Source organism: Opisthorchis viverrini, assembly GCF_000715545.1.
Source record: "Opisthorchis viverrini unplaced genomic scaffold opera_v5_523, whole genome shotgun sequence".
Classification (NCBI taxonomy): domain Eukaryota; kingdom Metazoa; phylum Platyhelminthes; class Trematoda; order Opisthorchiida; family Opisthorchiidae; genus Opisthorchis; species Opisthorchis viverrini.
In genome coordinates this window covers 16,613-42,292 of record NW_008752185.1, presented here as the reverse complement: position 1 = coordinate 42,292, position 25,680 = coordinate 16,613, and the positions used below count along the sequence as shown (strand labels likewise).

Genomic DNA, 25,680 nt, shown 5'->3' with positions numbered 1-25,680 from the left:
ATTCAAGCGCCGGAAAACCACGCAAAACCCGCATTTTCCATTGGCCTTTCCTGCAAGCACAGCTGGGGATTTGTAGGCAATAATGGCTTCTTCGATTATGTCCTTCTTTAACACCTCTTCAATCTGTTTATGGACCTCCAGCTGTAGATGGAGCTGCAAAGGACGAGGGCCGTGAGGTCGAAAGCGTTCTGACGGCAGAGGAGTTTAGTGTACAATGCACGGGCAGAGGCCGAACGGATCCTCATCGCCCGTAAACAGTTCGGAATATTCCTCGACCATGGACCGTGTTGACTGTACATTACAAGACGAAGGCTTTCGGACACGCAGCTCACTCACAACCTTCAAGCTTGATTGGGCCACACCTTGTCACCAGCCTTCCCTGCATTAGGTCAATCACGGAATCAGTGTCCTTGAGAAAATCTGCTCCCAATGTTGTCTGATCCACGTCTGGGCTGATCAGGAACGCGAGCTGCACGGACTTGTCACCCAGGCGTATTGAGTGCGCTGACAATCCGACAATCTACCCATATCCGACATCTACCCACTGCTCTCACGCCTGGCGCGCACGGTCCGAGTTCAGCTTGGTCCCTTCTTCGCTTCAGCGATACGGAGGTCAGTCCGGACAGACGGATGTTCTTCCGTTCCTTTTTCATAAAGGAACCTACTCATAATTGCTTGGGATTTCCATCTTCCGGATTCAAACGTCCGGGTGAAGCCGGGCAATCTTTGACGTGTAACAGCATACTACGATGTATTTTAGCAAAAAGAAGTCGATCACCACAATACCAACTAAGTGTGATTGCCTGATCTGTCTATATATTTATATGTCCGAGTTTCTGAGGGTAAATAAATTCAGTACATAAGACATGTCAAAGTGGGTCATTGAACCCGATGCTCAACGGTCGTACGGCTAAAGGCTAACTCCTCCACATCCTCCGGCAACGACTGGGAAACTGCATTCTCCACGAGAAGGTCAGCGAAACTGTTGACTCGTTGGCCGGACATTATGTCAGAAGCAGGAGAAATTATCACAGAACAGTGGTTAAAGAAACCACTGAACATCTGAGACTCCAAGTTACGTATTGACTGGCCACCAGCATACTAGCTAGGAATTTGTGTATTGTTGAGTCGCTGGACATCGTGTTTTAGACCCAGCATCTTTTGTGATTTTCTTGATGTTCACCTGGCCTGCCCTGTTGTGCTCAATCATTCCTTTACACATATCGGTCAGGATTAAAACTTATTTCATTTTATACTCGATGGATTTGTGTCGAACATAGTTCGCACTTGCAACCCAGTTCCACCAATGAATAAATGATCAAATGTTCATGGCCCCTTTGGAGGAACCGTACTCAATATAAGCCCCTTCCTGCGGAAACTCATAGCTTGTTCGTCGTTTGCTTTGAATGCGCCTAACCGAGGACCCAAAGAAATGAAGAGCGACAATATTGCTCAGCCTGACAGTTAGTTCACAGGCGTTTCGCTGTTATTAGCGTAGAAAGCATTATCACCGCGGAAAGCCAATTCTCCTGAAACCTTTGCAATCCATCTTTTTTGGCTCGACTGACAGATCAGCAACCAAGTGATCAACGGCCAGCAAAGTCACCCGAGTTGGCACTGTGTCAATATATTTTCAGTGCCTGTACCGTTCAATAAAAATGCATTTCACAGAACTAGTGGAGATGCCTCGGCCGGATTCGAAACAGGGTCATTAATTTTGAGCCTTAATCACCCAATCATTCTTAGCTTCTAAGCCAAAGTGAACTTGCGAAGGCTGCTTTCTACGGCGAGCCTGAAGTTTAAAATTGGTCCTGGAGAGAGACTGACAACGAGAACGCGAGTGACATCGGGTACCTACCATATCTTGCAGCGTCTCCAACGTGGGTTACTTCCAAAGAAGACTTGTAAAAATCTGTGAATGTTGCGAGAGGTTTTAGGGTCACGAATAAATACAGTCAATTTTTATCACATTACACAAACGTTTCCTATGTTCATTCCAGGGTGTTATGAAATGTTGGATGTGTAACTACGGGTCGGTCGTGGTTACTGCTCACCCATATGTCGGGTTAGTGTTATTATTTGTTCGTTTAATTTGGCCACTTTTCTGGATGGGACTGCAAGTTTGTACGACGGAGCCTTGGTTCTGCACATGGATTCATCGTTCTGAGAATTGGATAAGAGCCTGCGATTGATGCGCGGGTAAACAAAACATCAACTAAATCATTGTAAACTACATACACTGCTTGAATGGGTTAAAAAGTGGACCAATTTGGGCATTCAGTTTCGCATGTCATCTAGGTTTCGAAAATTCCCGTAATTACATCGGCGACTGGGGCGAGATAAGTTATCGCAAAGCCTTGTATGTGCTCATTGTACTCATGTAGCATTAGTTGGGTATCGACGCTGGCGTTATCGCTTTTTGGGCAGTTATTTTTGAAAAACACCACGTTGCAACCTAGCAACACTAGCTTACTTGTGAAATCACACTGTATTTCGTACATCAGACTCCCCTTAGATTAACGTGAGCTTTGTACCAATTGGTGTCATCCTTTGTCCCTGCCCCATATATTATACAGTGGTTCGGCAGTGAAATTGTGGACAAAGTTCAGCGACCTGATACATTTCGGTGATGACGGGTACTATGAAGATGAGGATCCGTCGACAGGCGAGTTTCAAATAAATTCTGATCGTATTTGATTCATTAAACTTCCAATTCGTGGTGCTTCAATTGATGATTCCCCTCGGTTGCCACTGGTAGATTTTCCTTGCTCTTTGTGGGATTGTGAGTGCTCCAACAGTTTAGTATTGAGGGGGTAAGTTGAGGTCAAGTGGAATCCACACGATGACTTATCTTGTATCTGATGATCGCACACCAACAAGCATCAGCTCGACTGATCAAAAGCCGCTCTCCGCAGGCTTGTCAGTTCCACGCCTTTTATTCTGCTAACACTGGGATACCTGACGATTTCTACCACCTCGGTTACCTGTCCATGTGAGGTGGACCGTGATCCTCGCCTCAGCATTTCTAAATCTATTTTGTGTCCCTCATCCAGTGGGTGCTCCGCAATTGCTGATGATGATATTCATGATATTCATCTGCATTTTCTGGCGGCCTGTTAATTTTTATACTATGCTTATCGATTCTGTTGTGTAGTTCCCTGGTCGCCTGCCTTAGAGAAGTAGTTAAACTTAATTTTGTAGACGAAGTCCCTGTTACAGCTTGTCAGGAGGCAATGCTTTTACTGCTCTATTGCAGAGCGCAGTATTATCCCTCCCCAAGAAGCTACTCTTGTTAGCCGAGTTTAAAATTCTTAGAATGGCCTCGGATGAACCTTGTTTAAATGGAATAACAGCGCTCTCGATGGGTTGGGTTCCTCTACCGGTACCAACACCCTTCGCACTTGACTCCTAATCAAGCTACCACCTTTGAGTTTGTTCTTTGTTTCAAATTTGGCCGCCGTCCGATCTGCTTCCTCTGTGCACATGGCCCTTACTTGCTTAAAAGTTGATGAAGCAATGTTAGCGAATACCGATTCCAGATGAGCGGACGAGTAGTTGAAGACTGCCCCAGTGTCTTTGGCTTTTCATTGGTTTCCGCCGGCTTCATGTGTCATAGAGACTTGGAAGGCCAGTGCACCCAGGCTAAGTTGGATCTGTGAGCGCAGTTCATTCAGATAACTGTGAAACTCACTAAACATTTCTCATTTCATCGCGACAAAAGTGTCATTTACATACGGCCAGAATATCTTAGATGGGTATGAGAATCCGGCCGAAGCTCCGTGATCAAATTGTTCCGTACATATATTTGCCGAAAACCGGGAGTATTGGAGATTTCATTGTTAAACTCTGTACACGAGTATAAATCACTGAGTCAAAAAACGAAGTGGGTGAGATTCAGGCATGCTTTCATGCCTTCCATTATTCCATCTACCGCAAGCTGTGTCCATGCTGAATGCATGGTGTTCGTTAATAACTGTCATTTGGCTATCTCTAAAGAATTCCCATTTGTCACAAATGAACATGCCGAATCCTGATTGGCAGTTAGCACTAGATTTCCCGGTGAGGAGATTTAAAATACCGCCACGAAGTCTGGGCAGTTCATGCGGCGGAGAACCTATTCCATCTACTTTCAGTCTAGCCGGAACATTTGGTTTATGGATATGTGGAAGATCATAAAGTCGGAATGAGCTCAACTGCTTGGTCCAATCACCCACCAGAGGAAGGCTCGATGACGCATGTGTAAATCGGCAGTAAATTGCAGCACTTTCGTCCTGGTTCCAACAACCTAGAATCTAGAATCAAACTACGAATTACCGAAACCGAGGGAATTTGCTTGACATTAGGAGGTATCTAGTCGGTTCCAAGCGCAACGCACTACGCTTTACTTGGTTACTACAACGGGAGTTAAATGGCCGTTTTGTGATACCGGTTCATTGTCATTATCTTTATCACATGAAGGGATTTTGGGCAGCTTTTCAAACATCAATCACACGAGTAAAACCGGGGTTCCGATTGAAAGTAAACATTCTATAGGACTAGACTCATGCATTATACGAGTACTTGTCTTCGAGCGTTTATCTAGGCAGTATTCGCCGAAATCTCGTTCGTTGTGATCTTATCGCAATTGGTCTATTATATGGCATAATCAAAGTTGTTCCATGCAGGCTATCCGATATAGTTTGGATATAAGATGATTAATCAATCGATTACGTGTTGAGCGTTCCCCCTCAGTAAAGTTAAGCATTGAATTCGGACTCTCCTCAGATGCGGCGTTCAAATTGCTCGCATGTTCCACAACAATACTAAGGAAAGATTAAATCCCCAGATTTTGGTAGTGCTTCTCGCAACCCATTCGGTAATAGAGCGATAAACATTTGCTTCATTATATACAAGAGATTGGGTACATTGCTTATTGCGGTGGCAAAACACGAAACACTAGTAGCAGCGGACCGTTTGAGCGTGCCTCTGCAACTCCATCTTAATGGGTGCAAGCTGTTCGTCAACTTAGTTCACTTCGTTCTTCAGGTCCCACATTGTTGGATCAACTCTGTCCTCCTACGAATGCAATGTGGTCAGTGTCGCCTCATCGGATTACCGTGCCAGATGCTCCAGGTGTTCCTCAATCAACTGGCCAGTAACTAGTGACAATGGCAATTGGCCACTAAGCACCGACTGCGCCTCTTTAACGAACTCGTCAGACAACAACTGGTTGCGCGGCACTGCGCCCAACCCTAGCAAGGCCCGATTCAGCGACTGATGCAGGCTGGCGAAGAACACAGTCAGGTCACACCAGAGTCCCATACTGGCCGCCCCGAAACACCTCGTAGTCTCCAAGTGTATCTTGGTACATTTTCCGCATCCCCCAAGTTTTCGAGGAAGCAATAGCCAGTTGTGGCTACAGGCTCCACTCGGGTCGTCCCAGCGGTAAGACACTGGAGATATCACCGAATCTTTCTCTGGTGGTTTGTCCGTTAGCGGTGCATCAAAAAAGGATGTTTTCCTTGGAGCGCCGGGTTACTTGCAAAGGTGACTGAGATAATGAAATGATAAAGGAGAACAAGTACCGGACAGCTTCTTAGCGACACATACGCGCTTGACACTTGTAATTCGCGAACCGACGGAGTTATTCCACCACAGCATCGCAAAGGAGGAGAGCGGTAAAACTCAATTGAAGAAGATTACAAGGATGAAAATAGACAACAACTCCAAACTTTGAAGGAATTCTCGTGCCCCGGATCCATCAACACTTCAGTTCGCAGATCGAAGCTGGAATTCGGTTGTTCAAAAATTTGGGTAATGTGAATCATGTGGGCGAATATTCGTGCCCTCACACACAGGCGAAGTGTTTTTTTCAGGTGAGACGGGACATATTCAACTCGTCTGCAAAACCAAAAAGTGTGCCACATGACTTTCAATTCAAATACTGGTGTGAAAGCACTTCGGAAGTCATCTCTAACCTTTCTCTATATATTTTATCCCGAAATTCGTCACGTCTTTAAAACTGCTTCTTGTCAAAAACATGATTCTCTTGTTGACACTGGAAGCCCTGGGTCTATTATTCCACGGTCATTCTGAATCCACGGTCACTGCATTCTACCCCATTGTCGTGATAGTGCCTACATATGTTAACATTCCTGTTATCACCGTACCTGATCTACCACTAGTTGGTAGTTGCACGAATCCTGTATGACTGACTCCAAGTATCCCTATCGATTGTGATTTTCTGGTCTCAACCTCGAGAACACCAATCAGCGAATTCAAATTTCCGCGCTTACTGCGAACTAATATCATCTTACTGACCTCTGCGAATGAGAATAAACTCAAATAGCTGATTTCTAAATGTTCCTAGGCAACAGGTGGCATGCAAATAGCCAAGTTGAAACTGGAAATTCGTAGGAGATCCGATATCTCTTCAGAGAGGAATTATTTCATTTGGCATACAAAAAACCTGATCGTCAGGCATAAAATTGAGTGTATGGGAAAGGAATGCTGACTCCTGTCGAATCATCGAATTGAGCAACTCCGATATTTACACCAATGAAGACTGACGGTTTTACTTCGAGGCTTTGTGGAGACTACCGAACAACGCTAAATTCGTGGCTAGTACAACGTACATGCAATAAGAAATGGTCCAAAGATGTACTGTGTCGTTTAGCAGGTTCGAGTATATGTTCTCAAAAATCGATTTAAAGAATGCCTATTTTCAAGCACCACTGCACGATGTCTCTAGTAGTCTTACCGTGATCAACACATCTTTCGGCTTATTCAGATACAATTTTTGCTTTCTTTTGTCCGAATCTCTCAACAAAAGATTTGAAGGGTGTTGAAACGTATCACGATAGTGTCATGGTGCATGCGGCTGAGAAAGCCGCTCATGATATGCCTCCGCCGTCTTTACTGAAGCGAGTTTGAGTCCAAATAAATATTTATCATGATACATGCACCTTTAGAGTTCTGTCGTTTTCATGCCTTGGTTACATTGAGGATTGTGGCGGTTTTAAAACCGATGCAAACCGTATATCTCCTTTAGTAAATGTGCCATCACCAACCTATCTACAAGAACTGCTTTCAGTTGATCGGAGCACTTCAGTATTACTCCCGTTTTATTCCTAATTTCGGCAAACATGCAAGTTGCTTGTTTGATGCCGTTTCTTTCAGTCAATATTTCCTGTCCTACAACCATGAAAAGACGTTGCGTATATCATTTGTTCACCTTCAAACTTGAGCGGTTTTGAAGCCATTTTCCGTCAAAAATCACCCAACTCTCTTTGCTGATCCTTCTCCTGCTGGAAGAGAAGCAATCCTTAAACAGTGTGGTAGACCAGTGATCTGCATTTCTCGATGACTCTCAAAAGCCGAGTGTGGGTATTCTCAGACACAACAAGAAGCAATTGCGCTATAATGGGCTATCAAATGGCTCAATTAGCATCTTTTCGGATCAGACTTTACTATTGCTACTGACCATGGTGCTTTAAATTTCCTGTATCATCCTACAAAATGATTAGCGGAGTCATCTGCCACTATGGTGCGACGGTGGATTATTGCACTAAGTTCGTACACCTACACGATTGTTCATCGTAGCGTAAAAAGGATATTGATGTAGATTTCCTTTCATGAATTATGTCATGCGACTCAAAGTTTCGACTTCACACAACAAGCATTGAGGAAATTATTTAGCCATAAATGTGCCCCATGTGTTTTGGTCGCTGACTATAGCTCACGCCTGACTGCAAAATCCCTCGAGGAATGCTTGAAAGGTCTTGGATGTCGGCTTCTATTTACTGTTCCAGGCGACATCCTCAGTCGAATGGGCCTGCTGAGATTTTTTTCCTAACACTGTGATCTGCCATTACTTCGTGTTCTCCTCGTTTCCCTACTTTTTATGGATTTAGACCGTGGAATTGATAAGTTCCTAGTGCACTACAGTAAGAGTCCTGTGCTTCTATTTAAATCTTGTTCGTTGCTTACAAGCCTTGGCTGAGGCAAAACGCATGACGTTACATTTTTCAGGGGTAGCGAGTTACGACCAACTGGCAAACTTATGGTCACCATTCTTGATTTGGATGATCTCTCTTGTCACCGGAGACACATTGCACGAGTTGAGATCAATACCAGAGATCAGTATGTTGACGGCACCCATGGTGTTTCAAGTACTAATAAGGCCTTTGTAGCTGATCTTATGCTGTCCGAAGGGAACGTTATATTAGACCAACACACCACCTGCAAAGAACTTGAAGTTTCCATTTATTATTCTAGGTGCCGTACATATACGTCAATTGGAATACAAACGTGTTACTCATTACACTGTGCTGTATTTGCGTTTTCAAGTTCGGCTGGTTATATCGGTTTCCGTGTGAACCTACATCTCACACCTTTCATAGATGAGATCAGGACAAGCTCCCGTTACTTTTGTGCGAAATTCGAACCCTTGAAGCAGGTGTCAAGTTTCTTTACACTAAAGTTCTTACATTTCTCCCGTCCCACTTTCCTATGCAACTGTAACTTATTTTCCACTACTTTCGCTAAACGCCTTCTGGTCCGAATGATATTCTACCAAATTGGATCCGTGAATGTGCTTCAGAATTTCCTCTAATCAGGTCTCATGTGCTCCGTTTGTTCAACTCTTCTCGTTTACATAAGTACATGCCATATGTGTGGCCATTCGTCTCGGGACGCAGTGGTGTCTCTTGATGTCCAGAACATGTTCTGTGGCACGATGCTCTGAGCCTCAAGGCATAAATGCACATTTATCCTGACTTGGTCGCCCGGGAACGGCTCCTTGAGCCGCCAAATTTTCGCGTTTTGCTCCATGTGGTCAATGCAGTTGTCACCCGAGCTTCTTTTCAGTCGCCGATTTGTTCCTGTTCTTTCCCAATGAATTCGAATGCTTCTGGTCAAAAGTGACACAACCATTCACGACCTCTAGACAATGATTACGAATTTACTTCCCCATCATCGGTTTTATCTCGAGCTCTCTAGATAAAATAATCTCAACCCTGAGAGTTGTTCTATGGTTGTAGTTGTAAATATAAAACCTTGGCAGGGTGCGGGGGTGGGGCTGGATCGTGGTGTGTGATTCGCTTCTGTCGTTTTCGTAGCACGAACAGTCCGGGCTCAATCTAATGTCTCCTATTGTGCAGAGCGAAAGACATAATTTACGTTAGTTAGTCTGCGGCCTAGGGAAGGATTCACCCGTTAAGACTCAGTTAATGTGCAAATGAGAGTATTCTTATCTATCGGGAGGTTACCATTCATGAGAAAAACCCTAGGATGGTCGGAACCCACTGAAACCCTAAAACGCCACCAAAATATGAATAGGAAAATCAGCAAACATCCAGGCCAATCATTCAATCAACCCAGCAAAAGCCGATGAGCGTTCACGCACGCCACAACAGCACGAACAAATGTGATTTGCGTTCAGGAATTCCATGGAGGCACGATCAGACTGCATGCATCAATGCCAGAAAAGCCCCTCAAATAGCACGAGGCCGATGTAACTTTTGCACTCGGGCACAAACGCTTATCGGTGAGTTGCTCCAGGCACCTGGCTCATGAGTGGCGAAGGCCGATTAATAAAACGGCATTTACCCGGCATTTGCTCAAAAACGATAACAGTTAAAGAGTTCCACCCGTTTGTTTCGAAAACCTGCTTTAATCGATCGTTAAATGCCGTGTGTAACCGAAGAAATCGGATTGCGGTCTGATTTGGGGTTTTAGTTTGATACCAGCCTCTGATGTGTTGAATGCCGTAGGGTGCCAATGATTTGCCTGGATGAAACACATCTCTTACGATGGAAGGAAATGGTATGACTGCTGCTCTCATAAACTCGCAACATTAAAGTTAACGGGACGGGGAATCCATGCTTCTTGGCTTGCCTACTGCCAACTCCTTCATGGCTTACCATTTAGCGAATGACGCCGAACGCCCTGTTTGTGTTATGTAGTGGTCTGCCTCCACCCAGCTCCATACATCATCTAATTCAATGTAAAGTAGGATTGTTTGTATACTGTAGTCCACATTTCATTCCTTCGCAGTCTGTGTGTTAACACCTCTAGTCAAGCGCAAAAGGACCGTCCACTACGGGATGATTTTGTACGTTAGTACAAAGATAGACAACTGCCGAAAGTGTGAAACAGCTGTCACACCGCGATTACTCGGTGAAGTTGACCCTCTGCGATTTCCTATCAACCTTGTTTCAATTGGGCATCACATTGTACGCCTATCTAATGTAACGCAGGAAGGTGAAACCTGTAGTGAGATGCTGAAGTGTTTTCAGCATTCTTATGGGTAGCTGGTCGTTTCAAGAATAGTTGTAGAGATTTTGTTATGTATAAACCGTGTGGCCAACCGGCACTTTCTGTCGAACGGCGTTTTATTGGTCAGTTCCTAAGCATCTATTCTTCATCTCCTGGTAATCGGTCTCTCCGTTGTGCCGATTTCTGTGCGGTACTGCGCACTGGTTTTATCCAGAACTCTTTTCGAGTAACTGCATAAAGATTCTGGACGAGATACATATGGCTTAGAGTCGGTCTTGTATCGTACCATGCGCATGAACATCGACCAGTTGGTGAATCCGATACAACAACATCACGCTGATAATGTGGTAAGGGAACAACTGCCAAAACAGATCATTTCAAAAGACTCCTTACCAATCTGATTGTTGAGCCAAACGACGCCGACCCAACAACCTTAATTAAGTATCCCATGAAGTTTAAACCACTGAAACATTAAACGCTTGAATTTGAGCAGTGTGTTTGATCTATAGACGACACACAAACCGTTCTACCTGGGTTGGCCACCTGGCGTATTTTTGTTCGTCCTGTGCATCTATCGTGCACTGGTACGTCGGATATGTGGTGGCGTTTTGATAAGTTCACATGAAATGAGTAACCCGACTCTTTTGCCTGAATGCTTTCGGTTTTGTTTTGCCAAACGATTTCTGGACATCTTGGTTGACGCAGAAACACATCCGCTGCTTTCTGACGATGGCAAAACACGATACGGACCATCTGTAATTCATTTTATACCGGCAAAATCACAAAACACGTTGCATGTCCGTTAAGAACAAACGTTGTGGACGGAGTCGATGAGGATTTCAGCCTCGTATCCGGCTTTGCACAGCTCCATTAAGCGAGTTGTGTGCTGGGCTACTTCAGGGACCTGAAGGCAGATAGATAACAGAATCTCAGCTAGGAACGCATAGGAACGACTGAGTTTACTACATGTCGAGCGCAGGTCTGTAATAATGACTAAGAATGCTTTCAAACGATCAGGACAGTTCGTTCACACAAGATTAATCCTAACGTCCACCAACAGAATTCAGGATTTTAGAGAAAGCGGCCATTATGCTAAACGGTGGCGAAGATTGCCAGTGAGTTTCACTTGAGTGAAAATGAGTGAAAATGTGTGAACTCTAGGAAACAAAATACTTATTAAATTATGTCCGGTCTTGCTCTTCTTGGGGCTCATCAGGCCGTCGCCGTTCCAGAGTTTCCGTCAAAATTGTGTTCTATTTGAGACTAAATTGTACGGATTGCTTTTGCTGATAATCCACTGAAGTTATACAAGTTAATCATTCGTACATAGAACTGTCTGTGTTCTTTTCGGTTAACCATCCATCGCCATTAGATCATATCGTATTAATTCGGACGAACGAGTAGAATGGCTGTGCTCTTCATTAAACTTCCTCTGTACAGAATGGATTTGTGGATTCCAAAAACGCCCACACCAAGGAAGGACTACCCCAGATTCACTCACGTTCCTACTTAACATTGTGTGGAAATAGCGGACAGCAATTTTGTCGTTGAATTGTATTCTTAAGTCAGGCGTGTTTGGAGATTCAAGGAAACTTCGGTGAACACTCAAGTGAGAATAAACTGTGTACGCTGACTGAACATCTTCGAAGAGAATACAAGATTGGACGATGATTATTTATGCAGTTGTGCGATCAATTGCTCAGGAAGGGGCTAATGGATATCAATTGACCAAAAGCGAATTCGTCGGTAGTTTGAAAAAGGCAAGTGTTACATTTCATAGCAAAGGCTTCATAAGCGGAGAGAACCAACAATGCTGCGATGCCATCACTGAAGTTATGGAACGATTCTTGGAATCGATAATCGTATTGTATGCTTCTCGGATGTTGTGTGTGTTGCTGCGTGTTTGTCCTCAATCAATTTCAAATACTGAAACTACTCGCAGAATTACTTATCTACGAAGATGTGTAAAAGAGCACAGTACCGTCAGTCCAGAAGGCCGGACCTTGGTAAGTGCAACATCGGCAGCAGCGGGCATCCGTGAGCCTCCAAACAAACTACTTACAGTTAAACTTGAACGGGGTTTTGTAACAAAAGGCTGGTGTCGTTGACTATACTACTGCATACAGAATAACCAGACGTTGAGTCAGCAGACCTTTCAAAGTAGCTGTCAAAATATTGAAGCCACGATACACACTCAAACTGAAACAGATATATTCATATGAGCTGACTCCGGTTCATTAGTTATGGGTATCATTCTGGGCTTATCCTTCTATTGCTTGGCCGCGCCGACGGTTCAAGTTTTCTGTTGGTTAGACGCCACTTTTTTCGGTAAATTGTTTTCAAAATTGTGCGCTGTGAAAAACAATTCCAGCCACATTTGTTGGTCAAATCTCGCTTCCTTATATTCCTTAGCAGCCTGAACCCACGGAACATTCGGAAACAAGGAACCTCACATCAAGACTGACCCATGTCGCTTGCAATCTCAATCTATCCACTTTTCGTGGTGCTGTGTTGTACCGATTAGAACTGGACTCAACTGAACTGAACTCAGGCTGCTGTCAACTTGAGATGCGCACATGCACATTGCAAAGAATAGGAGATCCGAACTGCCTAAACCAATTTCTACCTTCCATGAGTCGCTTTTGTGATAACGAATTTATACATTAGGCGTCTCCTTAAATGAACACGATGTTGCGGAATTAAGGTCCGATTTCAAGAACTAAACGAGGATGCTAGTGAGGTGAGCACCGGATTTGCCCCGAAAGTTCCTATCGTAAAGGTAGTCTGTCAGCGGTTTATCTGGACGTAATTTTGGGATTGAGGCTCAAGATACGTAACGCCAGGGGTGAATGCATCTGCTAGTAATGTACGCAAGCCCCTGTTTCTGTACCTCAACTGGTCAACTTACCTTCTGAATTGTGAAGCAGTGCGTCCGGAATTGATCGAATACCGCCTGAAAACACATGAGCTCATCACTTTTAGACAAGCCCTTCAGAGTTGGCTTATGGTGGGTCGTCACGTCCACGACGATGTCGCGAAGCGTCTCCTTGAAGATGTGGCTAAGCTGAAAGAAGGAGGAAGAATGGTTACGGGTGATTATGGGTAGACTATAAAAGACTTCTAGCACATCTAAACGAACCACGATGGATTTCTGGGTAGTGTCAATAAACGACCGCTAAAATACAGGACTTATTACAGTTTGTTTGCCCACATGCATTTGCAACACATTCTCTACTATTACCCAAAGCAATCTTGCATCGTGCTTCCAGTTCTCAGTTGGAGATCAGTGGAATAAGAAAAACCTGAGTTGCACGGTGCAGCTTTCGCCAAGCGTTCTCATGTTCTCCCTCAGTCGCGGTCTCCATCAGCCGCCGAGACTTTGGAAACAAATGCGCCTGGCAAGAGGGTTTTCTATCTACAGCATTCCGCTGGAACCGAAAGCACAACTGGAAGACATTTACTGTCATCATGAGCTCTGACCATACTGAATGTAAGGACTGTCTTCCTAGAATACTCACTATTAAGAAGAAACCACGTAATACCACTCGGTTGCCAGGGTTACGCAAATCGTCGCGGAAATCCAGTCGCCTGTAAATCATTTTGGGATAAGTAGAACATCACTAAACTTTTCATACATTTCGCTAATTATATGAGACGAGACCTTAAATATCGTGTGTTGTTTTATGCCGTGAACACATCCAACCAATATTCCTGATGCGACAACGCCCTGCTGCCGAAATAGGTAGCAACTTGAATTCAACAGGCGATAATATTTGGTGGTAAATACCATGTTCGGTCGGATGGTGTTACACGAAATCCACGAATAATTACAATCGGTGAAACGCTTGACTTTTGGAGTGATAGGCTTTCCACATCAGCTCGATTATCGCTGACCATGCTACAGGTTATCAGCAGACGCTCAACGAGTTGGATCTACGATTAGATCGCTCTGCTCTTTTTATGCAGACTGGCCGCGATTCAGCTAAATGCCTGCCTATCTATACATCTGTGTGTCCCGGAGACAGTTTATCACTTAGTCTGTCTGCTTGGTTGTTTATATGATTTTCTATCTCTCTATCTCTCTATCTATCTATCTATCCAACTATCTTTCTTTCTTCCTTTCTTTCTATCTATCTATCTATCTATCTATCTATCTATCTATCTATCTATCTATCTATCTATCTATCTATCTATCTATCTATCTATCTATCTATCTATCTATCTATCTATCTATCTATCTATCTATCTATCTATCTATCTATCTATCTATCTATCTATCTATCTATCTATCTATCTATCTATCTATCTATCTATCTATCTATCTATCTATCTATCTATCTATCTATCTATCTATCTATCTATCTATCTATCTATCTATCTATCTATCTATCTATCTATCTATCTATCTATCTATCTATCTATCTATCTATCTATCTATCTATCTATCTATCTATCTATCTATCTATCTATCTATCTATCTATCTATCTATCTATCTATCTATCTATCTATCTATCTATCTATCTATCTATCTATCTATCTATCTATCTATCTATCTATCTATCTATCTATCTATCTATCTATCTATCTATCTATCTATCTATCTATCTATCTATCTATCTATCTATCTATTACTCTATCGAGTTATTTGTAGGCTTCTCCGGTGAACGTTGTTGGTCGCAGTAACTCTTGTTTCCATCCCAAAACATTTCAACTAAGGTTGTTTAATCACTCCTAATTTACTTTGTCGATTCGATAGTAACTGGGATTGGAGGCGTTCCTGCCTCTGAAGTGGCAACTTTTTAAAGTATCATTGGAATCCGGAGTGGTCACTTGGTTCCGTAAACAAATATCGAACATAGCACTGAGCACATACTGGTATTGTTCCGTCACTCCGGTGCATCGGTAGAACATAATGACCTTGGAATTTTCCAACTAGGAGACTTCCCATCGCCTGAAATAAACAATCAACGGACAGCTATCAGTGTATTTTCAACCGACATAGCATCTTGGTTCATACAATGAAAAGGCGCCAATGAATAAGGCGCTAGCTCTGCAACCGGAGTACTCACGCGTTCATGTAGAAATATCCGGTTGATCAATGAACATTAATTCCAAAACCGTTTCGCAAACATCAGTGTATGCCAGTCCACCGAGTCACTAGTATAATCACCTAAGTTTGCTCGTTCAGGTCTGCGACGAAGTTCAAAACTACATTGACTAAGTTTATGCGAGTCGGACCGAAGCGCAGTAGCCGATGTGTCAATGTATCTTTCGAATGTGCGCTTGGTTGAGCATATGTCTGAATCACTTAACGTAGCTAGCTAGCCCACCAACGTCGTCGTCACATAGTAGAGTTTAAACTTGAATTTCATGACGATGAGTCCCTGACGTGCCTTTATTGATCGCCTGTACCCATGTTACTGTACACTTCCGCTTTGTGCCGGCTAGCAGAACTTTATCATTTGAATGGATATTTCGCATTTCGATGAAGCCATTCTATGCTGAAAGATCGAGAAACACTGAATACGTGTTTCCTCTTTATTGGGAGCGAGAAAAAGTGCGTATCTCACTCCAGTAGAGAATTGAAACGTGCTGCCACAAGGGACTTAGCTGCATTGTGGTTGGCTTTCATTTAGACAGCACAGAGCGTCATTCATCGTTCAGTCACGGCTCCTCGAGTTTTCAGGTGGTGGGAAAACTAATCTGTAAAACTATTCTTCCTCTGAGCTACCTGTAAATGATTCATATAGATTCGACTTCCTTTTGTACCATAGATCACAAACTTATGAATCATAAGGTACCCAAAGCCATTGCTTGGTTATCCGAAAAGTGAAATCGGCCAGGCTTGGATATCTTGATACCTGGACTAGCAGCCTTGTTGAACTTGGTCTATGGAACCTGAAGTTCCTAATCAAGTAATTTCAACACTGACTGTCACCTTTCGCGGATAGAACCACAACTGTCATCTCGATAAATACACTCATTTTCATAACAGTTTGCTTTTCCACAAGTAGTTCAACTAAATTTCTCCGTGACGGTGTGTGACTCACCATCTCACCGTACTTCATCACGTGACTATCCGCTGTCACTTTTTTCGCCTCCTCGTACTGTTGATCCAGTGTATGCCTTTTCATGTCATGCTGCGCGCGAAGGAGAGGTAATGACAAAGGGGAGATATGTAAGAGACACAGATTAGCTAATGCAATTTTAAGGTTAATCCAATGCAGGCAGAATCGTGAAACTGCCACTAGAGTTAAGATAACCGAGGTATGGGACGACCCATACTAATGGTAAATCAGTAGGCACTCCGCTGTTGCATGACGACAGATCTTGGAGATTTGATGCGCTGTGTTAATGATCACCGCCATCATCAGCATCATCATCATCGAGAGCAACAGCAGAGGAAAATATGGATGCTCCACTGCCGTAGTAGAAAAATGAAGGATAATGGAACAGGAATGCAAACCTAGGGCTAGTCCTCAGAAAACACCCGAGACACATACACCTGCGACAATTAGTCAGACAAACTGGAGGGAAACTGACGGCATGAACGCAAATGATAACGCTGGGTCGCCATACATTTTGATGTCTCTAGCCAAGCACTGGGAGGGTCAAGTGGACCCCATTCTGAAAGACGAAAAACACCAACAGTATTCTAACTTTTCATTGAATCCTTAATTCCCTTCTGTCATGTGAAGTTATGTTCACCTTTAGGTTTCTGACAATCCGGACTGGGCACGGAAGACAACACCGTTCTCGGCAGTCAGTAACTAAACATGCGTAAAGCATGTGTTGCAATGCTGAATGCATATTTGGATAAAGTATTGTCAGCTAGGGTAACAGTGAAACCTCATTCATCTGTGATGAGGCAGGATATGTGAGAAAAATGAAAATTCGATTGACAACGACCGGGAACCCGAGTGGATGTCTTTCCAACCGAATACTCTGCACACTACTTTTGGTGGTTTATTTCGACAGATTTATTGAGACGAATGCGTTAAGGAGATCCATTATCACCATCAATATCGCCACGATCACCCCCGTCCTCCTCCTTCACATAATAATAATAGTAATACTGATAATTAACGTCATCATTATCAGCATCCCTATTTAAAACGGACGATTCCCTGCGTGCATCCCAACTTCACTGAAAGCCCCATTCCGAAGAAAGGAATCAAAATGAATGGGGGAAAACTTGGTGCTGGGCCACCACAGTAATTTCGATGCTCCTGCAGCTTCAGGCATCCACTCGGAGGATGCGAATCGAAGATGACAACAGTTGCATAATTTCCGAAAGCTTCACCCAAACGCAGTGGAACTCAGGCAGTCTCCATCTTAGGGGGCGATGTACACCGTTGGCACCCAGACTTCCCATATACTCATACCTCTATGCATAACTCTTCATACCTCTACAAGGTCAGAGGGTAGCGGAATTGGGAGGTTGATGAGAATATTTAGATATCCAACTAATGCGTTCTATATTTCTGGGCCACCGGGCGATCGAGATTGCTGAATTCGCAATAATCTTGTTCATGCTTCAAAAGTAAATTGGTGGCAGCACTGTTGGTGACGGTGATGTTTGTGTTTGATAGTCATTTCTAGCTGAAATGTCTACAAAAGATTTATAACCAGTCTCGCAAAGTGCGCCGTACTACTGAAGGAAATTAATGCTGAGTAGGTTGCGGGCCAAAGGAAAACATTTGCCCAGCTTGATGCAAGCTAAACTAACCCGGAGCTGACACATCCAATTTTGTGGCACCACATGTTCGATCTGTTTTTGAAGCTTCGGTTTTGGGATGAGTGGACAAGCTCACGCAGGCGAAACCATTAAAGACTATGTTGTCGAATGAGCCACAACCTGCGAAATATTCATTACCTTAATGATAGCTAGATAGGCGTAATCACCGACGTGCAAGACTGGATGGGGAAAAGACGAGAAGCACACATCTGCTCTGCGCATGATAAACGAGTTCCAGCAGTCAAAACAAAACTTTGGGTTGAATGTTCACAAATGTCAATAGTACTTCCTGACTCCAGAAGATACCTGGCCCCACTGTCACCCAAAGATTCATATTTACTAAGAGAGTGCAGCTAACGCATTCGAAATAAACGAATAAGTGGTCTAGAGTACCAAGTAGGCTACCACTGGCTCCTGAGTACCACGAGATTACCCAACCATAACTGATAGCCTTATCAGCAGCAGTTTTGCTAAAACTCACGTATTCAGAATCTTTAGTCCAGGCGTACGCGAATTCGCTTGCTAGACAAGTGTCGATATCCTTGTCAGTACAAAAAATAGACCAGGATTGTTCATCTTCCTTGGCTGATGTTATCACGTAGACTGCAGGTTTAGAGGTTCAGACAACAGATAGTGTGGGTCAATATCAAATATGCGTAAAATAGTGAGGTAACGTATTGGTAAACTGATCCTGTGACTCGCAGAAATTGAGGCTGTATGAAATCTGGAACTAACACAATTCTCAGAATGTCTCTGAAAACCCGTTGGCAGATTCCACGGTTTTCACGCCTCTCGCGACGAATCAGGTAGGCGAACACCGCGACTTTTCATAGAACTTAATTACTTCTTGAAGCCAGATTGGACGGACTGGCCAAACACTCTCATGAACGAGAGAACTCGCTGGATTCCGTTGGGTCACCTCGTAAAGCCCAAATCAGCATATGAATGTCCAATCTGTAATTTTTACTGAATGCAAGCATCAGACCTGTTGTTTGATGGACTGACGTGTACATTTTATAAAATAGCCACGATCCACTCACAATCCCTTGGCATTGGTGGTTGCCTCAAAGGGACATCAAAACATCACAGGGGTTGTACGTGTTACACAATGATTTCTTCAACCCATATATAACTATTTCATCGGAAGAAGCGATAACAATCACTGAAAGCTGAATGTTGTGCATTGCCCGGCTAAACAGTTTTGAGTGTAGGCAGACATTTCTTCCTTGTAAGGATCACAAAGAAAACAAGGATGAATCAACGTTGGAACTCCGGTTTGTTGTACTGGCAAGTGCAGTATTTTAACCATATGTGAAGGACATTCTGAGCGCTATTAAGCAGGATCTGCAAGACAGACAGCCAAAAAATTACGCCACTTACTTCCCATATTTGGAGGAAGAATATTCCGAAACAGAGAGCCAGAGTAGCAAGCCTCCACATACAGCACCATTTTGTTGTACTTTTTTTTTGAATGCATGTGGGCGAGGATATCGTTCAACTCCACGGCATGCAGCTGTCGCAAAACAGGAAGGAAAATTCTCGTGAGCTGGAGATAGCTCATGGACAAAAGCATGAATGTAAGGACTTCGAACCCAACCTCAGCATTTTGCCTGTTCCCGTCTGGGCTTTGGCAAATTATCAGTGTCTCGGCTTTGGTACTTCATAAGATGGAATAACAGCTACGCACCGAATGGGTGTTCCAACTGAACGAGTATTGATTTTTTTAGAAATACTGCCCAACAGAATCAGATGAAGGACAACGTTTGAATGCGTTTTGCTTAGTCTTCCTGGAGTCATTACTGAGTGCCATGTGAAATGTGTTTTCGTGCCCCGGTATATGAGTGCCAGCATGTCCCCTGTAGTGTTGGTCAGCTATAATGTTGACGGTACGGTGAACCTCTCTTGAAAATACTACGCAAAGACCAATATTAGAGTGGATAAGTTGCAGTCAAAAAAATCTAAATAATGAATCGCCAGTTTGAACGGCTGATTTTCATGTCACTCCGACTGTCACTTCCACCTCCGTTTTCAAACATTTGTCCCACTTCCCAATCTATGGAGAGTATTTTAGCTCCAATCGCGATTCACGAAATTCAGGGCGATTCCCAAAGTACTGCACACATTCAAATGTCATCTCACTACAAACCGACTGTAAGTATTCCAAAAGGAACAGTGGTTCACACGACGGATGGATTTTTTCATCTGAAAAGTTGTCAGTCGAGGAGTCAGTCATCAGTGGTGTGGATTCCTTGATTGAAGAATGAGCAACGTTTTGTTCTGAATCGGTGCGGGCAAATCAGGATGTCGTTTGGCTGCCCGTGGCCGAGCGGTTTAATATTGCAACTACCAAACGCACCGTTGATGAACCCCAATGAGGATGGAACCGCTGTACATTGCTTCCCGGGTTTTTATCACAGAGTGGTTTCTATTACAGAAATACGAAAACTACTTCGTACTACCAATGATTCGCACAGTTTCTCTAAAGGCAAAGTGAAATATATTGTCCTGCAGGGAGACTCAAGCCGACGAGTTCGTCATGAGTGACCGTATACAACCAGCTTCTTTGTTTATGGTATCTACGTTTGCTCAGAAGCCTAAATGGATCGACCGCGAAATCATGTGAGTTGAGTGACCCAAACTCAGTGAAACGAAATATTGAGGTTATCAATAAACGCACCCAGACGAGGCCTACTAAACTTGAATTTCTGGGGATATCACTTTTGGGAAACTATAAGCTCTCACTTATAAAGAATTATGGATGAGAATGCGCCAACGTATGTTTATCTAAGCCTCTCCAAGCCGTTCTCCATTTAGCTTCCCACGGAAAAACTGTGTGCTACCAAAACTAAACAAACTTACATCTTCTGCTATCAGTCTAAGAAAGGAAACTCCACCGTGCCCAGAGAAGAAGAGGAACACGTTGTCATCAGGACCGCTGTAGGTGGGGAGAATGTTTAAGGTGGTCACGTAGAGGAGCCTATTGGGTGGCGCAACCAAACATAGCAAAGTATAACCAAAAACCGTGGAACTGGAAAGTTAGCGGAAACACCCACGTTGTCATCAGGACCGCTGTAGGTGGGGAGAATGTTTAAGGTGGTCACGTAGAGGAGCTTATTGGGTGGCGCAACCAAACATAGGATAGCATAACCAAAAACCCGCGGAGCTGGAAAGTTAGCGGAAACACCGGTCAGAATATTGTTTTGGCCACGCTACTGGATATAATCCGTAACCAAATTAAGTTTCACTGGCCTGCTTTTTGCATGGTCACATGAATGCGAGAATGAAAAGTCGATTTTTGGACGTCCGTCGGTTTACAATTGCACCGCGTGTTATAGTAGCTCCTATGGTTTTGAATGCATGAAGGTGAATAGAGGCAGTCTTATACTTCAGTTAGTTTATCATCTTGACATTGGAACTGTCACACTCAGATCTTTCGAAGTCATACTCTTACTAGCATGATTAAATATTTGCATGAAAATACCTACACTTCTGAGGGAAATATTTTAATTAGCGAGAGACGACACTACATTTTGAACAGGGATATCCAAGAGGCCATATGTTTTTATATGAAACTGATCTATGGTCTGTTTGCTGGTCTTTGATCAAGAGGGCGCCCGTCGGTTCTCTGATCCCGATGATCACCTTGGAGATGTTTCATCGCCAATCGAAGTGACATCGTGAGTGAATGTTTGGGTGGGCACCTCCTGAATACCTCTCTGGCATTATGCGGCTGCGACTTGTTGACGGGAGCATAAAGTTTGCGGGGTTCAATTGGTTCATTTCGGTGTGCACTGCGTTGTGGTTTGCATTCCCTGGACTTGATATGTGCTTTCAGTAGCTTCTCTCTGGGGACCATTTGGTAGTTGTCCGATTGGCCGGTTACTGAGTTCCTTGTGTTGCGGTCCGCCTCCCCCACATTTAGTAGGCTCTCAATCAGATTACAGATTTTAGTACTCCATGTTGCTCGGTTCGTCCTGAATTTCTTTTGTCCTGTCGCCTGATTTTCAGGGTCCTTTTGGCTAAATGCTCTTCCTCTGATAGAAGTGTCTTTATTAAGAAGGGAGCCTATCGCCAATGAGTAACTATTCTAAAGAATATTTCATCCACGATCTCAACAAACTACATGGTTTGGTTAGCTTAGGCTCAGAAAGCTTTTGTTCATCTTGCTGGTTAGTTATGCATTAGATCCGTAAAGGAAACTTTTTCAGGCAGAAGAATAAAGCAGACTGCTATGAAGTGGAAGAGAATATAAAAACGCCGAGCTCACCTTGAACAAATCTTTGTAAAACATTAGTCAACTTCCAAGGTACAAACTATTAAGCTCACAATATGGAAAAGAGTAAAAATGTTTTTCAATATGACAATGGAAATATTCTGCATGAAAATGTTTGGATACAGAAAAATAGCTTGCTACAACAGGGTATAATATCCGTGACACGCAGCGAAACTCCATACTCTAGGCAACAGTCAATACAGTGCGGATGAGTTCAGGAATGGATTTCAAACTGAGTGCTTTGGGAGGGTGAATGCAGGAACTCCCCACTCCAAGCTATTGAAAGGACTGGCGAAACCTCAAAGTAAGTCCCATATGAACAGCTACCAGACCGCTGCTTTGGAACGGTGACCGAACAGAACACGAGTCACCAAGTTCCCGGAAGCGAAGCTGAATAACAGCAGACTAGCAACTAACATGAAGCTCTTAAAAAAACCGTCAAACAGCGTTCTTAAAAAATTAACTCAAAAGGGTTCACGGGAGCTGGGAATATCTAATTAGTTATACATAAAGGGATCCCCTACAAAGCATTGGCTACTCAGGAATTACCGTCAAATATCGGGGGATTAAGGATTGCGCCACAATCGCACACCCAAACAATGTTTACCAGATATATTACCATGAAATAATAATAACGTATAGACTGAAATTGAAAAAAACGGGTTTCGATTAAACGGAGGCGGACATATTGACTTATTCAGGGAAATTCAATTAAAAACATTATGTACCATATTACGTACGAGAATACGAAAAACGCATTTCGTAAATCCGAAGACGGTGACCTTCAAAACTAGAATTCCGCCTGTGAACAGCAAGTGCGTAAACAATATCCACTTCCGCGCAAACTAACCTTTTCAGCACCTTCTTCTTGTTGGCTTCAAGTTCCTTATTGCCTGTTAATACGTGTGTGAGTGACATCTTAAAACGAATTAACATGCATAACCAATTATTCCCGTGACAATCCTTTGAAACACACTCATTCTGTTCATAGTAACCATTCATTTTGAATATAATAAATTAGCGAAATCTATCGTCTGCCATCCATTTTCACTCATTATTACCACGATGGTCGCTGTATGCTGAAAACTGAAGAATTCAGTTGTTGGTCTCTTTGCCAAGCATGACAATCTGGATTAGCTCCTCGAGCACAGAGTTAGTAGTTTATTTTAACGTGGACTAGCTGGAAGCACTACCAAGAAATCCTCNGTATCTCTCAACAGCATGATCATCAAAGTGGAAGATCTCTTATCTATAATATTCTCCAGCTAAATGTGCTGTCCTGGACACGCTGCTAGGTTTTGTTGGTGCATCAGCCATTGTTGGCAGCTGAGTTGAACATGAATCACACGGAAGCACAACGAATAGCCCTCGTCTACCTCAGTAGCTAGAGAATGAAGCTCACTTGAGAACTAGGCGCTATATTGAAGTGAGAACTACTCATCAGCACTCAAGCGAATCACAGTTGAACGTCTAATTTATGATACTCTTTTCGTGGTTCTTTTGACAAGGACGCTGGCCTACTCGACAAGCCGAAAGCAAAAGTTTTATATATTGTGTCATTTTACTTGCACAGTGTGTTACACGGTGAACTGATGCAGGAATTTACTTGATTGCTGCGCACCGGAACACGGACTTACTTTTCCACGGTAGTCAATTACCACACCCATGTAGACATCTTCGTGCTCGTAGTCATGGAACACTTTACCTTTAAACGGATTTCTGTAATCAAAGAATGAAAATTGGCTGTGGGGTTTCGGGAGAAATTTACATGTAAGTCGAATGGAAAGAAATGAAAGGCTCACAAATTCTTTTCGGCGTGGTACCGGGCTTGTTTCGGGATAAATGCTCACGACGATGAGTACATTTTCTGTCGCACATTCGATTGATTGTGACTAATAATCCTTCACGCAGAAATAACGTAGGTATCCTACAATGCTCCTCGTAGGGTGCACAACAAAGAAAATTGCAAATTTGTTTCGAAAATGTGATTTTTTTAAGTAACTTTGCATGCAAACACCACCCGCGGTAGATCATCTGAGCATATCCATATTCGGCGTCCATGAATGCAATTCGATTGGTTAGGGAACGAGACGGCTCTAGTGGCTAGAGCGCGAATTTGCCGAAGGGCAGTTCAGTAGTTCCAGCCCTACCTCTGCCTCCCGACCTCTTATGTCTAGGCTTGGGAAACCTGGCAGTATCCCAGCCCTCGTGCAACCTTCGTGTGTCGAGGCAGCTAGGCACCTTAAAGATGCTACAGCCGAACGAACAACTGCGCAATAAACGACGTACGAGTGTTACAGTGTCCACGCAGGAACCAACTCTGAATGCTTTTAGAAGCACTTTTCTCCTCTCCGACTGCATTACAAACTGTTTAGCCTACTAGATTGTCTGCTCACTATTTGCTCCAAATCATCAGTCAAGTGATGTACCAAAACGACATCTAGATATCATTTCAGGCTACTCAAACGAGTACTCAGACGAGTGCATATCATCATCATCGTCATCATCATCAGAATGTGCTGCTTGCATCAGGATTCTATGGCGTCTACAGTCATGGAACAACATCAACCAGAAGAAAATCTGATATGACATTTGAAGTGACGCATAAAGCCTCTTCGTTGTCGGCAGCTCAAATTTAACAGTTCTATACATGAAAAATACGCCAAAGACAGTGAGACGTGTTAAAGCTAAACAACGAAGTGCCTGTAGGTCGTTGGCTTGTTCGCTGAACTGGGAAATTTGATTGCAAACGTTTCATCACCAACCGAGGTGACATCATCAGTGCGTTATTGTGCAGCGTAGTAGTGCGTAGAGGTGGGTTGGTGGTTGTGCACATATAACAATGTACACATTATGTTACCTCACTCGAACAGCAACAGGGAGGGGTGACGACCCGGACGGAACTCGTTGGGGTTATCCGACATTTGTCATTAATAATCTTTTATATGATTAATTCGCGTCGTTAAATTAGCTAGCAAGGATTGCGTTAATCATTTATTTTTCTTAAAAAATATGATGTCAACTTCCACCATCTTTTGAAGTCCGGATAAACATGCATATGGAGATTCACAACCCTTTCTTGAAATAAAATTACTTGTTGGAACATCCAAAATACAGTGAGAAAACCGACACTGTCGTCCGTTATTTTATATCAGGATTAGCTTCCGCTGAAGCAGATAAACCCAAGGAAAATTATGTATTTAACTTTGTCTTGAGGACTTCTGGGCATCCAACTTCTTTGTAGATGTTAGGGCCTCATAGATGCGTTTAGGTTAATGAAGTGTTTAGGTGAGTTTTACCTATTTGTCTGTCCTATCCCTGCAGAATTTCCAAGAACAAGCAAATTTTCAAACTTTTCCAAGCTTGTCCAATCCCTTGTGTACTTTAAGATATTTTACGAAATCTGAACAC

At 43.3% G+C, this 25,680-nt stretch overlaps 1 protein-coding gene across 1 annotated transcript; it reads right to left on the bottom strand.

The window, feature by feature from the left end:
- Positions 1 to 10,993: 10,993 nt before the first annotated feature.
- T265_11570 (hypothetical protein) lies at positions 10,994 to 24,133 on the bottom strand (the record flags this gene model as incomplete). Its single annotated transcript, XM_009178254.1, has 11 exons — positions 10,994 to 11,161; positions 13,166 to 13,321; positions 13,560 to 13,685; positions 15,132 to 15,209; positions 16,309 to 16,398; positions 18,478 to 18,599; positions 19,377 to 19,509; positions 20,856 to 20,931; positions 23,120 to 23,162; positions 23,891 to 23,988; positions 24,120 to 24,133. 11 exons carry the CDS (start codon positions 24,131 to 24,133, stop codon positions 11,060 to 11,062), a joined length of 1,038 nt encoding a protein of 345 aa, XP_009176518.1.
- Positions 24,134 to 25,680: the final 1,547 nt, after the last annotated feature.